Raw genomic sequence first — 16,782 nt, 5'->3', positions numbered from 1 at the left:
TAGGTGTATTTAAAAAAAAGCACAGATATGTGCATCTCTGTGAACCAGGACAAGTTGCTGTAGTCTACTCCTATGTACAGACGACTGTCACCCCACGTAATTCCTTTTGAAGTCATGGTGGAACACGCCTGAAAAGGCTCTGATTGCTGAGTTGACCATGGATCCTTTTCTTGTTAATTGTAGGCTAACGTTTCAATGTGCGTCAGTCCATTTGCTGATTTGGACAACGTTTTTACCTAAAGCCACGTACTAGTGTGTCGTTTGACAGTATTGCCGTAGTACCACCTCAGCCACCAGGCGAGGTGGTACTACCTCGCCTGGTGGCTGATTTCCTCAACAATAATCTTCACATGGTCTTTAACCTACAGTACGTGCCTATGTAGCCCAGGTTATGGAAGACGATCTTGAGGGAATTGGATATGACTGTACTGTACTTATTGTAAGTCGCTCTGGATAAGAGCGTCTGCAAAATGACTACATGTAGATATGAATTACCGAGACATTTGCATATCACGATCACTTTTTCCACTTATGTACATATTAATGAGTGCATGCTAAACAATGGCTGTGTTTTTTTGATATTTTATTATTAGTAATCATGTGTCGTTGGCACCACTGTTGCAGCTGTGTAGTTTGTCTCGTGGCTGCAATGTCATCGGTCGCGCAACTTCAGAGTCAGTCCTTTGGTGGAGAGGCGCGAATGGAAAGAGGAAAATATCGAAAAACAAGTACAACAACGTTTATGATTTGAGTTGAATGCAACCAAGTTATCAAACGGTAGATTATCAAACTCGAAACCCGAAAGAATGTAAACTTGGATTGGATCAACAATCGAATAAATAATTCTGAATTGGATATCCTGGCTGGTTCTCGCTGTTGAAGACAAGCCTATTGAGAGAAATAAAAAGTCCTCACGACTTATGCATCCCCCATCACCAACAACATGGACATTCACTAACGCGTAGACCTGTGTCCTTGTAGGTTCAAAACTATAGGGGAAGGAGAGCGATAGGGAGACCAAGATTTCCCCGACGTCCACAGCCAACCTGGCCCAGTGCAACCTCTTGGGGGGGGAGGGGTGACAGGCTCTGAGTGTGAAGATACTTGACTGGATCTGAGTGGGGAGATAAGTGGATTTCTAGGAAGAAGTGTTCCAATTGTAGATTGTGGTTAAAATGTGGTTAAAATGTACTATTTTTTTCATGTTGATTTGTCCTGCAGTGAAGTTGAAATCCCATTTTCCATGAATGAAAAAAAAAAAAAAAATCTTGATGACGGACAATATGCAACTCGCGATGGGGGGGCCAGCAATTTTGTCAGGGGGGCCGTTGCCCCCCCGCTGATGGCGCGACTGGAGCTGGACATGCTCCTCAGCGTCCTCCCGGATGATGGTACCCCGCTGATAATCCTTGGGGACTTCAACATCCACCTCCAAGGAACACAGGCCGTCGACTTCTTGTCTCTCCTGACCTTCTTCGACCTGACGCTGCTGAGCACACCGGCGACCCACAAAGCAGGCAAACAGCTAGACCTCATCTTGACACTTAACTGTATCACTGACTTAACCTCTGTCACCCCACTGCACATTTCTGATCACTACTTTATCCAATTCTCTGTCTCTCTCCCTCCAACTCCCTCAACGTCCCCTCCCAACTTTCCGGCGCAACCTCCGCTTGCTATCCCCCTCCCATTTCTTCTCTATTGTAACATCCTCCCTCCCATTGACGAGTTCTCGTCCCACCCCACTGACACTGCCATTAACACCCTGTTAACCACTTTAACTGCATCACTTGACTCTCTGTCCCCTGTCAACCAGGCCTGCACGATCTTCTCCCTCCTGCCCATGGCTTACGAATGTTATTCGTGAAGAACGGTCCACCCTTCGAGCAGCTGAGAGGAGATAGCGCAAGTCCAAAGATGGTCTGGACCTTGATAAGTATCACTCCCTCCTTAAATCCTTCTCTCCTCACATAACTGGTGCTAAAACCCTCTACTTTCTGATAAAAATGAACTCTGCTTCAAACCCCCACAAACTTTTCTCTACCTTCTCCACCCTTCTTAACCCACCTCCCCCCCCCTCCACCCTGACAGCAGACAACTTCTCCTCCTTTGAGAAAAAAGTCTCAGACTTAAGGAGTCTTTTCCCTAAACCCACCTTTTCTACCCTCTCACCCTCCATGACTGACGCAACTAAATGTCTCAACATTTTCTCTCCCCTGTCCGAGGCGGAACCTCATTCTCTCTCATCGCCCCACCTCCTGTCCCCTTGATCCTGTCCCCTCTCTTTCAAACCATCTCCCCTTCCATCATAACTTTTTCTTCTCCATGTCCTAAACTCCTCTCTTACCTCCGGCACCTTCCCCTTTGCCTTCGAACAGGCCAGAGTTACCCCTCTACTCAAAAAACCCTCCTTTAACCTTGCCGTCCTCCAGAACTACAGACTGGTATCACTGTTACCCTTCTTTTCTAAAACAATTGAACGTGCTGTATTTAACCAACTGTCTAACTTTGTCTCTCAGAACAACCTGCTTGACCCCAACCAATCGGGCTTCAAGACTGGCCACTCCACAGACTGCCCTCCTTTCAGTCACCACTGCCCTCCAGTCTGCCAGAGCGGCTTCAAGGTCATCTGTCGAAAAATTTAAATAGTAGAGTAGAATAAACTGGTTTAAATAAGCCTAAATACAAAACTTTCTAACTAGTAACCAGTATAGCAACCATGACAGTTTCCTGCTAGCACACGTGGCTATCTCAAGAATTTAAGGTCGGCATAGCGACGGACGCGTCCTTGCTTCGGAACGGCATTGTGACATCAGGTAGGACACTATTTGGCCCTAGGACACTATTTGGCCTGACAGCACCTAGGAATAATTTGCTGGACCTGATGTTTGTTTCCTCCAGGATCACAATGACTCTTAAAGACTTGTTGCTCTTGTTAGCTGTAACTGATTTAAAACTCTGTACTTGCTGTGAAATATGCTTACTGTTGCTTGCTTTTCTACAGGTACACTCCTGCACTTTTAAAAATGTTGTTTCAGGTTCATGTTGTTTAATTGTAAGTTGTTTAACTACATGCTCTTATGATTCTACCCTTTGGCACTTATTTTTGTTTTTTCACAATGTTTGCTTCATGTTGGGCAATGTTGGGGATATCTCGGTGTTATGATCAGTGACCTATGCACTTTTGTAAAAGCTCTCTCTTGGAAGTCGCTTTGGATAAAAGCGTCTGCTAAATGAATAAATGTAAATATACTTCGGACAAGCCCATTTTAGATTTGTCCCGCCGGCAAAATAGCAACTGCTCCAGAGTCCCGCCCACAAAGTTACTTGTGCTTTGCGTTTTGATACTTGTGTTTCAGATCGGTAAAATAGGGCCCTATAGCTGTTGTGTAGAGTGTGGTGTTTCTGTACCAAGTCATCACACTCAGCACAAAACCAATCTGAGGGGATACATTTCCCACAACAGATGACAGCTTCTTTCACGTGACAGTGATTGCATGTCATCTTGACACTATTCTCAGCAGAAAGTAAATTGTCAAGGTTCTGTGGCCTCACCGTGTCCTCTTTCTGCCTTTGATTCCAACTGGACAATGGTGGCTGCTGAACAAAATCTTGCGAATCAATGTTCTCTGAGTCCTGTAGGTCCTCAAGCTGCTGCATATTAAAATGTTCAAAAGGGAGGAGAAAAAGAATAATACCATAACTCCAACATTGCCACAACACACTGTTAAAATACAGCATTTGGAACAAAAGACTAATCATGTTCTAGGTGTTGGCCATGGTCTAATGCAGGGGTTCACAACCTTTTTTGGACTACCGACCAGTATGCATATTTGAAATATTTTCACAACCCGGTAGCATGTCCAATTCAGCCAACTCGCTCAGGTATGGTTCAGGTTTAAACTACAATGTTATAGCCTAATCATTTACTATAGGGAGTACTGTACCCCCCTATTTTGGGTTTTAATTTGCCTCCAGGAGGCCACCCAACAACTTCCTTCTGCCACCCCATTGCCACCCCGAATGAAAATCTCTAGATCTGCCCCTGCGCTTTTGGGGGCATATTTTCAGTTAGCAGATGGTAGATACTGTTTGAATTGCGATTCCATTTGAAAAATAATGCCGGTGACAACGTGGTTAGAATAGCTTGTCTTAAAGGGGTTCAGCTTGTTTCATATTAAATGGACCAATCTGCAACCGACTCAAGCAAGCACATCGAAATTGTACCCTCTCTAGTTTTTGTTACATTTTGTTTAGATAAGGGGGAGGGGGGGGGGGGCTCCCTCCATATCCACCTCGAGATGCGTTGTAGAGCAGATCTGACACCGCGAATACAGACGTTTATTATCATTATTATTTTTTATTATTATTAAGAGGCCCCTGATTGGTCGAGGCCCAGGTAAGCCCGTGCATTAAGGCGCCACTGCTTACGGACTTTGGAAGTTTAACGTAAGAAATGAATATATATGATGTAATTTCTTTGTAATCATCTAAAATAATGCTAAGTGTATGGGTATTTTTCCAAGTAGGCCAATGACTGGTCGATACGTGCGATGCAGTGAGTGGACAACGCGCCGTGTTTTGAGTGGGCCGCGTGCCGTTTACTGAGTGGGCCGGTCTGACAGCAAAACTCCCGGGCCACTTTTCCCCCCCGGTCGGTCCCTGCTTCGGACTACTGAGAGAAAAAGCAGTTAAAGTAGTGTAACCCTTCTTATTCACGTATTTTAAATACGCCTCAGTGTATCTTATATGGACTGGGAAGAAGGAATACAATAATTTGTGAAATTGTACTGTTAACTACAGACAAAGCAGAAGCTACTTTACCTCTTCTGTATTGAGATGTAAAATCTATCTGCACTCCTGAGTCCATCTTCCAATTCCATCAACTACAAATCACTCATCATTGAGTTGAAAGAGCAGACAGACAAATGGGCAGATGCAAAAACAACAATCTGGCGGTGAGTGAATAGCATACCAGGGTATGTCACCGCAAGTTATTGGGAAGCTGGACTGCAGGTGTGGACATTTTACAGGATGGACTGGATCACTGGAGCCTGGAGATGTGCACAAACAAAAGCAAACAGAGAGACAGAAACAGAAAGACAGGGAGAGCCTGGCAAAGTGGATGTAGAGGGCATAACACAGGTAGACAGAGGTAGGTGGACACAGATATACACAGGTACTTCCTGACAAATTGTTAATTATTGTAAGGCAAGAATATGGTGAGGTAATGATATTATTTCCAGAAAATGTGTGAATTAAGCTGTAAAGAAAGGAACAGAAAATACAATACAATAAATGTCATACCTCGTCTATACTTGCAGTGTAGCAAGCTATGAGATGTAAAAGGGACCATGCCAGAAAAGATAAACCTTGGTCTGAGTCCAGTGAATGTGCACCGGTTCATGACCTTGCATGACATTCTCCATGACATGCAACCTTAGACTAGCGAGCATAGTGTATTATTTTTTCAGTTTTTATTTCCATCTAAGTTTACACAAACACATAATTTAATGTGGCAGGAAGGTGCATACAATAAACATACGGAAAAAAGTTGAATGTATAAATGAAGTAAAAAAGTGTAATACTAAAGAGCTAACAATATGTAAGATATAAAAAAGATATAAATATCAAATGTTGTGGTGGATGGACTTGGTAAATGGAGAAATGGTTAAGAAAAAAGGGATGTGTAAATCTTTTGCACAGCCAAGAGGTATTGAAAGGACCTACAGCCCTCAACTGACACTAGACAGCTCAACAGTAGCTTTGGGATATTATAAGATACTAACATTGGTCTTAAGAGTTTGCCTTCTCAATACAAAACGCCCACCATCATTTCTAACGTTATTAACATCTCATCCAGGTTCACCATGGCTGTGATTATTTTCAGGTTTGCGATAATAACACTGATGTAGGCGCGTCAACAATCTTCCATTTTATATGTACAAAGTCAATACATACACACACTGATTTCAAGCGTGGATTGTTTCATGGGAGGTTTATAAAAGTACAAGATTGACGCTGTCATGAAAAGATGATAGAAATGAAGCAAATCAAATAGCAAAGATTGGTCTAGGCCACAGAGATAGACAGAGACTCTTCCTCCTCCTCCTCCTCCTCCTCCTCATCACACCAGGTATCCTAGGGGAGACAACGGAATTTAGGGGGGATACTTACAATCAGTATCATCACCATCATTAACTTCTTCTCTGTTGGAAACCCAAGCACATGACAGTCCACTTGACTCCATTCTTCTTTTTGTGAGTAAGATGCATATGTCTCCAGTGAACACACCTGCAGTCTCCTGATCCGGTTGTGGAGCTCCCGATGCTCCTGATGATTTTTTGTGTTGTGTGAGGTCAGGCCGCTGCTGTGACACAGAGAGCCGTCCAGGTTGAAAACAGGAAAGAGTTTACTCAAAAAATCATGTTGTTCCTCTCGCCTGCACACCAGCTAAGCTGGAGGGGCAACAGAACACATCCAGTATAGCATATCATCTGAGAATGTCTGACTGTCCCACATTTGGCTATATAACCAACGAACAACTCGCATCTAGGGCCCACAAGAACCTCGAGTGTTGTCATCTCGCTACACCCGGTTCCACCAGCCATGCTGAGGACAGAATGAGCAAAAGATGAGGAGGAAACGTCCAACAGATAATATCTCACAAATGGTGAAGGCGACAACCAAGATGCTGCTTCACAAATCTCCTCCACTCCTACACCCCTGAGGATGGCGGCTGAGGCTGCCACTCCTCGGGTGGAATGAGCCCGAATGCCAGGTGGCACGGGACATCTCATAGACTCGTAGGCAAGACCAATAGCCTTGCAGAGCCAGTGAGAAAGTCTCTGTTTGGAGAGTGGCAAACCAGTCCTCGATCCACCGTAGCAGATCAGTAACTGGGGAGAAGATCTGATGCTTGCTGTGCATTCCAGATAGCGCGAGAGAGCGCGCACTGGACACATCCTATGTAAGCGTCTTTCCTCCTCTCCACTGTGCGGAGGCCTAATGGTACTACTACATGAGCCGCCGCCATCGACCCCAACAGGGACGTCACCGACAGCGCGGTGATTGTGCGTGAGACCCGGAACGCACGGAGAGCTATCGAAATAGCCTCTCTCCGTGGTGCCGACAGTCTGGCTCTCATCCCAACAGTGTCCAAATGGATACCTAGGTAGGTAAACTGTTGAGCGGGCCATGGAGCGCTCTTCTCCCAGTTGACAGCGAACCCCAACTGGCTGAGCTGACTCACCAGTGAGGTCGCGTCCTGGATAGCTCTGTCCGGAGACTGGGACTGGAACTAGCAGGTCGTCGAGGTAAGCTAGAATGCGTATTCCTCTCCGCCGTAACGGTTATAGAGCTGCTTCCATGCATTTGGAGAAAGTTTGAGGGGCCAGCGCGTATTCCAATGGCAGGCGCGTGTACTCGTACTTCTTCCCTTTGAAGGCAAAACGCAGAAATCTCCTGTGCTTCAGTATGATAGGCACATGGAAATACGCGTCCTTCAGATCTATGCTGATCCCAAAGTCGTTCCGCTGTACACAAAACAGCAAACGCTTTATCGTCAGCATGCGAAAGGGCTGTCTGGCCACACTCTCGTTGAGCACCCTCAGGTCTAGAATCGGCCTCATCCCCCCGTTTTTCTTGGGAACCAGAAAACAAGGGGAGTAGAGACCCGAGTTCACCTGGTCTCTGGGAACCGGGATCACTGTCCCTTTGGTCAGCAAACTCGCTATATCCTTCTGGAGCCCGAGTGCCTTCAGCGGGCAAGACAAACGCGTCACGGTGAGCATGACACTCACCACTCTGCATAACGCAGAGAGAGCGGGTGTGCGTTTAGCTGCGGACTGTGCCACAGCCGGTCCTGACAAGCCCTCGCTTGTCACTGCAGCATTGAGCAGGGCAGACTTGTCCGCCTCTGTCATGGCAGTGAGAGATAACCACAGGAGGCGATGAACAACCGCGCAGTTGCGCCATCCTGGCAACCCACGATGTCTCCGCGGCCGACAGTCCCTCAGGTCTTTCCGTGGAAAGTTTCGAGACCGCCGCCGTCAAAAGGGCAGCGTTTCCAGAGGCAGCTGCTGCCTGCGCACCCCAGACATAAGCCTTATCTGCCAGAGAGGCAGTGAGCTTGTCCCGGGGGGACGGCAGGGTCGTCTTCCACACCGTCATCCAGGTGCTCGCCCCTGGCACCAAGTACTCCACGAGGGACGGTTCCAAGGGCGGGGGACCCAATTTGACAGCCTCTTCCAGCCCATTCACGCTCGTGAACGGGAGAAGCGCCTTGACTGGCGCGTTCGCCGTCAACGGCGCATCCCATGAACCATGCACATAATAAGCCAATTTTGGCATAGTGGGGCATAAGGGCTTTGAGGCTTTCATGCATTTACCATAGGGGCCAAAATCCCACGGGTCCTCTTCCTCCACAGGAGTAGAGGCCGGCAGGGGAACGCCCATGATTTCAGCTGGCTTTGCTATGGCAGCAGGGAAGTCTGCTCTGTGAGACAACGCAGAGGAGACGGGAGGGGCGGGAGCCGGCTCCTCGTCATCCTCTGAGGCTGCGCCCTTTTACCTCAGAGAAGTGCAGGGGGGTTGAGCACAACGTGCCTGGGAAGAAAGCCTCCACAGGAGGTTACTGCCCAGACGTGGCTCTTCTACCTGGAAGAACTTGTGACGCCTCTGTCTCTCCTTTCAAGAGAGACTAGCGCACTCTACAGTCCGGGGATTTCACCAAACCGTCTCTGGCATGCCGAGGTACCATACACAAGAAGCTAAATTCGTGGTGGTCTCCCTCAGCTTCCAGATGATGGCACCTGCACTGAGCTCTTAAAAGAGCTTTTTGCGGCAGAGGTGACATGGAAAAATTCATACTCTTTCAAATGTTTAATCAAATTCAGAACAAAGCTGAATTTTTGAAGGAGGATGAGTGACAGCTGTCACCCCTTTACATAGGGCCCCTGTGTGAGTGACAGGTGCGGATACATTTTGATCTTCAGTCATTAGCTGCACTAGGCAGCGGGTAAACCAATAGGAGCAGAGCTCCCCTATGGGGCGGAGCACCACGAAATAGAACTCGTCTGGGTGAATACTCAATTTTGACTGGCTGGAGCGGGATGTTCGTTGTTTTATTAAAAACAGCACGACTGGAGCTCATCACGTATCACAGTTCAATTTGACTGCGCATCCACTTGGATTATCAGTAAACGCGTTAAACCATTAACATGTGCATCCGGACCCTACAATCCACTTTATCTTGTGCCTCATCTTGAAAAGGAAGTTGCCCCTAACGAGTCCCTGCTCTCATGGTGGCAGCCACCACTTACTCTGTTTGGCTCGTGTGAAACTATGCTGAAGCAGTCCCCAAAAGTATTTTCTAAATCGTTGGTTGATCATCAACCCAACCAGTCAACGAGGACGCTTCTGAGACAGAACCATACAGACCCGATTTAGCTTAAGTCTGAGACCAAGCTAATTTAAGGTGCAACAGAAGTGGCCTGTAATAAAGTTCCAAAGTGTACAAGTTAGCTGAGCGATGAAACACCAACATGTCTGTGAACGTGTTTGGTACATGGGCTAACAACATGGACATGGGCTTTTCAGGAGAGAGGTGGTTGGCTCTTAAAAGAGCCTTTTTTAAATATTTGTGATACCGTCACGGACGCGGACTATGGTTTACTTCTTCTTAGGCGCCGCTTTCTTTGCCTTGGCCGCCTTGGGCTTGGCGGCTTTAGGCTTGGCTGCCTTAGCTGCCTTCTTGGGGCTCTTGGCCACCGTTTTCTTGGGTGTTGCGGGCTTCTTCACCTTCTTGGGGCTCTTGGTTGCCTTCTTGGCAGCCGCGGGTTTCTTAGCCTTCTTGGGTGACTTCTTGGCAGCCGCGGGCTTCTTCGCAGCGACCTTCTTGGGCGACTTTTTAGCAACTGCGGGTTTCTTGGCGGCTGCCTTTTTGACTTTCGCAGCGGCGACCTTCTTCACGGGCTTCTTTGCCTTGGTCTCCGCCTCCTTGTTGATCTTAAAAGAGCCAGAAGCGCCGGTTCCTTTGGTCTGGACCAAGGTTCCTTTGGTGACGAGGCTCTTCACTGCGATCTTGACGCGGGAGTTGTTCTTCTCTACGTCGTAACCACCGGCCGCCAGGGCTTTCTTGACCGCTGCCAGGGACACGCCGCTTCTCTCCTTGGAAGCGGACACGGCCTTGACGATCAGCTCGCCGACGCTGGGTCCAGCCTTCTTGGGCTTGGCTGCCGCTTTCTTCTTGGGTGCCTTGGCCGGAGCGGGAGCGGGAGCTGGAGCGACTTCTGCCATGTTTAAAACACTCGTGGGACGTGTGAAATTTGAATGTGCGACGCTGCTCTCTGCTGTTGAGTAGCACTGCGGCGATCAGAGGGCTGGGCTTAAATACGACATGAGAACTGTGTAGACTCAACCCCGGCCCGGCTTTTCTCCTTGCTGCTATCTGTCCGCAAGTTTGTGTTTTCTTCCGGTGAAGAACGGGCTTAAAATCCCTGTTGCAGTTGTTCTGCGATCTAAAAGTAAATCAGGCCGCAAACAGCCTTTTTAACGTTCAAAACAAGACGGTATGTGGACCGAAGGCACTCTGTGTTTTGTTGTGGCCGGCTCAAATCATTGCCGTTGGCCTCGCTGAAGGAGCTGTGCGCACCTTGTTGTCTGTGCCATTTGCCCCCAATAGTGTCTAAAATTGCTGGCGTTGACAACGAGCAAACGTTTTCTAGTGAAACAAATGATCTGCCGAAAAAAATTACTGCTTTAGAATACACAGCTGGGGTACGAGGGACTTTAAAAGGGGTCTCTTATGGGGGATACAAAACACAGTGTGTGGCTGTGGACGTCGGGGAAATCTTGGTGTCCCTATCGCTCTCCTTCCCCTAACTCAAATCATAAACGTCGTTGTACTTGTATTTAGATATTTTCCTCTTTCCATTCGCACCTCTCCACCACAGGACTGACTCTGAAGTTGCGCGCCCGATGACATTGCAGCCACGAGACAAACTACACAGCTGCAACAGTGGTGCCAACGACACATGATTACTAATAATAATTTTTTTTTTTTTAACACAGCCATTGTTTAGCATGCACTCATTAATATGTACATGGAAAAAGTGATCGGTGATATGCAAATGTCTCGGTAATTCATATCTACATTTAGTCATTTTGCAGACGCTCTTATCCAGAGCGACTTACAATAAGTACAGTACAGTCATATCCAATTCCCTCAAGATCGTCTTCAATAACCTAGGCTACACAGGCACGTACTGTAGGCTAAAGACCATGTGAAGATTATTGTTGAGGAAATTAGACGTTAGTATATTGCACGGTAGTATAGTATTTGTGTTCATCATACATTGTTATCGAGATGTTTTGCTGTGCTTAAACTATTGAGACAGTGATCCAAGCGTTTTCACCGCGCCTGGTGACTGAGGTGGTACTACGGCAATACTGGCAAACGACACACTTGGGGTTCTGCAGCAGCCTACTACTCAAGTTCCATTTGTACGTGGCTTTGGGTAAAAACGTCTAAATCAGCAAATGGACTGACGCACATTGAAACGTTAGCCTACAAATAACAAGAAAAGGATCCATGGTCAACTCAGCAATCAGAGCCTTTTCAGGCGTGATACACCATCATGACTTCAAAGGGAATGACGTGGGACGACACATTTGTCTGTACAATAAGAGTACATTTACATTTATTCATTTAGCAGACGCTTTTATCCAAAGCGACTTCCAAGAGAGAGCTTTACAAAAAAGCATAGGTCACTGATCATAAGAAAACGAGATTGTCCCAAACATTGCAAGTAGCCAAAGCATGAAGCATACATTGTGAAAAAGCTAAACAGGTGCCAAAAGGGAAGACCCATAGTCTACCCCAGAGTAGACTACAGCAACTTGTCCTGGTTCACATTGATATCTGTGCTTCTTGATAAAATACACCAATACATTCGAACAAGTGCGATGGACTTTCCTCAATTGCAAGACACAAGTGGGTGGCTCTTAAAAGAGCCTTTGTGATGAATTTGGGGTGACGCCCGTTTACTTGGAACTGGTGTACTTGGTCACTGCCTTGGTGCCCTCGGACACGGCGTGCTTGGCCAGCTCACCGGGGAGCAGAAGGCGGACAGCAGTCTGGATCTCCCTGGAGGTGATGGTTGATCGCTTGTTGTAATGAGCCAGGCGAGACGATTCGCCGGCAATACGCTCGAAAATGTCGTTGACAAAGGAATTCATGATTCCCATGGCCTTGGAGGAGATACCGGTGTCGGGGTGGACCTGCTTCAGTACCTTGTACACGTAGATGGCATAGCTCTCCTTCCTGGACTTTCTGCGCTTCTTGCCGCCCTTCGCGGCGGTCTTGGAAACGGCTTTCTTGGAGCCCTTCTTGGGCGCGGACTTTGCAGGCTCAGGCATTGTCAGTGTCGTTGCTTCTCAGAAACGAATAATGTCTAGAGCAGCAGGTTACCCAGAATATACGGTGGGAGACATGCAAATGTTAAGGCACGCCTCCTGCTTATCGTTACATACAGTTGGGAAACGACTTTTGAAAGCTATTCTGAAATCTACTGCGTATGTCTGGGATTTACCAACCCCCTTACCCTTTCAGTAATCATAAACTGACAGTCATGATTACTTAAAGGAAATATTTGAAAACATTTTTACACTTCAATGTACCTTTTACACTACAAAGAATCAAGCTCGGAAATTAAGCCAAACTCCCTGGGCAGTTTACCGCCTAGTTTAACCAGAAACACGTGGTTATTGACGTCAGAAGTTTCGTTTTGGTGCAGTCCCACGCGAGCCCCGCATGCATCCAGGGCTGAGTCAGTGTTATCTTCAACAGTTTTAATAAAGCATTAACTGAGCAGATGCTAATATCTAAATTCACGCACAGTACAGACTGATACATCTCGGTCAAACGCTCTCGCCCTGTTCGGCTAACAGGACTCATTTATAGATGCCACAGCACAAGTAGCCTATAAAACAGCTGAAGCCTGAATAATGAACCCCTTTACAATACCATTGGCTCAAATGATTCGGATAAGCCATGATCACCGACAGACATTGAACGAAACTTTCACAGTAATTGACAGTATATTTGATTTGTTCAAATGCGCCACAATAATGGGGACGAAACTGGACTCATCAACCCAGTAGTGTTCATTGTGTTCTGTTAACCCAAGATATACAATTCATTTCAAAGGGCTCCACTCAATTTTGACAGCCTACACCAGTAATATGGAAAGAAAGTCTCTGATGCGTATCATGTGGGTGGCTCTTAAAAGAGCCTTTGTGTTAAATTTCGGTCGATTTGTCTTCTGGATAACTTAACCGCCAAAGCCGTACAGAGTACGTCCCTGGCGCTTCAGAGCGTAGACCACGTCCATGGCGGTCACGGTTTTCCTTTTAGCATGCTCGGTGTAGGTCACGGCATCACGGATGACGTTCTCCAGGAACACCTTAAGTACACCGCGTGTCTCTTCGTAGATCAAGCCTGAAATACGCTTCACGCCACCGCGGCGAGCCAGGCGGCGGATGGCGGGCTTGGTAATGCCCTGGATGTTATCACGGAGAACCTTGCGATGACGCTTGGCGCCTCCTTTGCCGAGTCCTTTACCTCCTTTGCCTCTTCCTGACATGATGATAGCGCTACGTAGTTTTCAATGTTGGTAATAGTCTTGCTTGAACAGCGCCGGGAAGCTTATGTTGAGTAAGCGGACGTGAAGGAGGCCAGTTCTTTACTTGGAGGGCGTTGCAATGGGAGGGAACCTAAGTCAAAGAGGGATAAGATAGGCTACAAGTCCACATTTATATTTTAAGTTGTATTCATTTATCAGAGATATGTAGACGTCCTTGTACATATTATTATTTATTTGACATCTGATAAGCACCTGGCTTGAGACACTTCAGACCAGATAGCTAAAACAGGCTTATAATCGTAATTTGAACGATTTCTGGCGATGGAGGACGTCGATTTTTATGAAACGCTTTAAAACTTTTCTACAACTCTTAATTCATTGTTGATGATAGTCACTTTCCCGTTCTCCCTCTGCTCCAGCTCTTCTCTCTCAGCTTCAGGCACCTCCACCAGCCGGCCGTCTTCTCTCTCCATCTTCCATGAAAACGTCACCAAGTCTGGGAACAGGTCACTGGCCTGACACAGCACGCTGATCCTCCCATTGCTTTGATGCGTAAATGCTGGGTAGATGGTCACTTTCGGTATTTTGACTTCATGGTCTTATATATTTTTTTTTAATCAATCGTGTGGGCGTAAACAATTTAATTACATGGAAATACTTGATGACATTTCATTTAAAGGACAACGTCATTTCTTGTTTATACTACAATACGTAGCCGCCTATACACACTCGAAAAGTCTAGACAATTTACAATGACATCCAGCTAAATCTTGAATTAACTTTCAGCTATGGTATTCCAAATATTTATCGTGACGCCAGTCACTTAAGTTATGATAATGTCATAGTGAATACATACATGTAATTGTTGTTTAATCGTGTATACTACAACCATAATTCACTCAATGGCTTTATAGCTGTGATTGAAACTATTTTAGTACAAAACAACTTGCATTAAAACCGAAATGAGATCTTACTTATCCCAATGAGTCTTGTACCTGAGCCAAATACCATCACCTTCTTCTCCACAGTGACATGATGTCAACAAGTTTGTATGGCAAAGCTTGGTTGTACCTGCTTTTTACCGGCCAGTTTTTACTTGGAGGGCGTTGCAATGGGAGGGAACTTATGATAATGTCATAGTGAATACATACATTTCTAAAACTGGTTGTTCCCATCCTTGATTGTGATTGGCTATATCGCATTCCATGCCGTTGTAAAAATCCAGCATAACCTCACAGGTTGTCCTCATAACATTCTTTAACATTCCATATGACTGCGCATCGAATATTTCAAATTGAAAAACACGGCAAAGGTGTCCATCTGGCTGTTGCGTGGCAATGATGTATGTAGGAACTATACTTTGTAGTAGCGGAAGAATTACGGTTTATTATTAAACTGTTTTGTTTCTAATTGTTTTTATTGATGAAACCATATCAAATATTTGTAGTAACAGTTTTAGAAAAGCAATAAGCCCCGCGAGTCCGTGGTTTACGCTGATTTTAGAACAGGTAAGGGGAGTCGTTACCTGTTCTAAAATCAGCGTAAACCACGGACTCGCGGGGCTTATTGCTTAAGTAACTGTTGTTTAATCATGTATACTACAACCATAATTCACTCAATGGCTTTAAAGCTGTGATTGAAACTATTTTAGTACAAAACAACTTGCATTAAAACCGAAATGAGATCTTACTTATCCCAATGAGTCTTGTACCTGGGCCAAATACCATCAGCTTCTTCTCCACAGTCACATGATGTCAAAAAGTCTGTATGGCAAAGCTTGGTTGTACCTGCTTAAGTGGACAACAGGGTCCAAGGATGAAGGGCTGAATGAAGAAAGAAGGCTGGGTGGGGACCAATCAAGGTCTGCCTGAAATGAGCACAATAGACAGTAATGCTAAAGCTACAAATTAGGCTGATTCACAGTCAGGAGGCAGGCAGATCCAAGGTATGGATCCTGTGCCTGTACAAGGAGCCAGTAGGAAATACAATCCTATACCCATTTTGGTTTTTCCCAGTTCCTATGAAGCCCTGATGCTATTACATTAATTACATTACATGTATTCCTTTAGCAGACACTTTTATCCAAAGCAAATTACAAGAAGAGCTTTACAAAACGTGCATAGGTCAATGATCATAAACAACGAGATAGCCCCCAAAACATTTCGGGTGGCCAAAACACGAAGCATACATTGTGAAAAGCAAATAAGTACCAATGGGTAGAACCAGAAGAGCATGTAGTTAAACAAATTACAATTAAACAACATGATCCCCGAAAGGGCTAGTGTCCCTGGAGGAAAGTAAGCAATAATAATAATACTATTCCTAGCAAATAAGTAATAAAACAATAATACAATTCCTAGCAAGTTCAAGTGAATCAGTTACAACTAACCAACAAAGGCAGCAGTCCCTCAATAAGTGTCATTGTGTTCCTGGAGGAAATAAACTAACATCTGATCCAAAAGTCTTTCTTAAATACCGCTGTACTCCCAGAACAAGTGTGTCTTTAGCCTTTTCTTGAAGGTGGAGATCTCTGATGGAGGTGGGGAGAGATTCCACCATTGGGGGGCCAGACATAGCCTGGTCCTAATCAGACCCTCGTACATTTCATTTGTACAGAGGGTCTGGGATCGCCCCATTGACAAGCGTTAACTTCCTTGAAGGCGGGTCCTCTGTTGAAGTTTAAAACTATTGGATCTGTCCAGAGCCACTCTGATCTGCCATAACCAATCGCAAGCGTTCGCCTTAGCCAACTCCTTCACCACTACTGTAACGGAGCTACACATATTCTCACATATGAGAAACTTCTCACATGTGTTGAAATCAGTATTTCACCACCCCTGTCTGTAATAACAGTGAACAAGGTAAATGACAAAGTGAGAATAGATAACCAATTCTGTATGAACTTGACCTTCACATTAGTCAAAACTCACGCAGAACTCCGCTATCAGGGCCATACTCAATCCAGGTGAATTTCAGTAGGCCTGTATGTTTATTGTCTGCACCTTCCACAGTCAATTCTTTGGTTTTGTAACATACATGGCGAATAAACCGCATTCTGATTCTGATTTCTAAGATCAATTGGGACACTTAAGATTTGAACAAGTTTTCCGGAGTGTACTACTGCACTCATGCCAGT

The 16,782-nt window shown here is 45.7% G+C and overlaps 3 protein-coding genes and 1 pseudogene across 4 annotated transcripts; 1 reads left to right on the top strand and 3 right to left on the bottom strand.

Annotated features, from left to right (window-relative positions):
• The first annotated feature begins 18 nt into the window (after positions 1-18).
• LOC146267860 (uncharacterized) lies at positions 19-14,807 on the top strand. Of its 2 annotated transcripts, XM_084709728.1 has the most exons (4): positions 19-1,517; positions 1,817-1,920; positions 2,520-2,624; positions 14,066-14,807. In XM_084709728.1, exons 1-4 carry the CDS (start codon positions 1,187-1,189, stop codon positions 14,126-14,128), a joined length of 603 nt encoding a protein of 200 aa, XP_084565854.1. In that variant the 5' UTR covers positions 19-1,186; the 3' UTR covers positions 14,129-14,807. The 2 variants fall into 2 exon arrangements, 1 of the variants encoding a protein (XP_084565854.1); XR_014768870.1 differs by having other exon boundaries at positions 19-2,816.
• Positions 9,496-10,333, bottom strand: LOC146267863 (histone H1 pseudogene; annotated as a pseudogene).
• On the bottom strand, positions 11,673-12,533 carry LOC146267862 (histone H2B). The gene has a single exon (XM_084709517.1). It carries the CDS (start codon positions 12,418-12,420, stop codon positions 12,046-12,048), a length of 375 nt encoding a protein of 124 aa, XP_084565643.1. The 5' UTR covers positions 12,421-12,533; the 3' UTR covers positions 11,673-12,045.
• Positions 12,838-13,686, bottom strand: LOC146267861 (histone H4). The gene has a single exon (XM_084709898.1). It carries the CDS (start codon positions 13,644-13,646, stop codon positions 13,335-13,337), a length of 312 nt encoding a protein of 103 aa, XP_084566024.1. The 5' UTR covers positions 13,647-13,686; the 3' UTR covers positions 12,838-13,334.
• Positions 14,808-16,782: the final 1,975 nt, after the last annotated feature.

This window comes from Hypomesus nipponensis, chromosome 11 (genome assembly GCF_054491055.1).
Source record: "Hypomesus nipponensis isolate SF chromosome 11, ASM5449105v1, whole genome shotgun sequence".
NCBI lineage: Eukaryota > Metazoa > Chordata > Actinopteri > Osmeriformes > Osmeridae > Hypomesus > Hypomesus nipponensis.
This window is presented reverse-complemented; position numbering and strand designations above follow the sequence as displayed.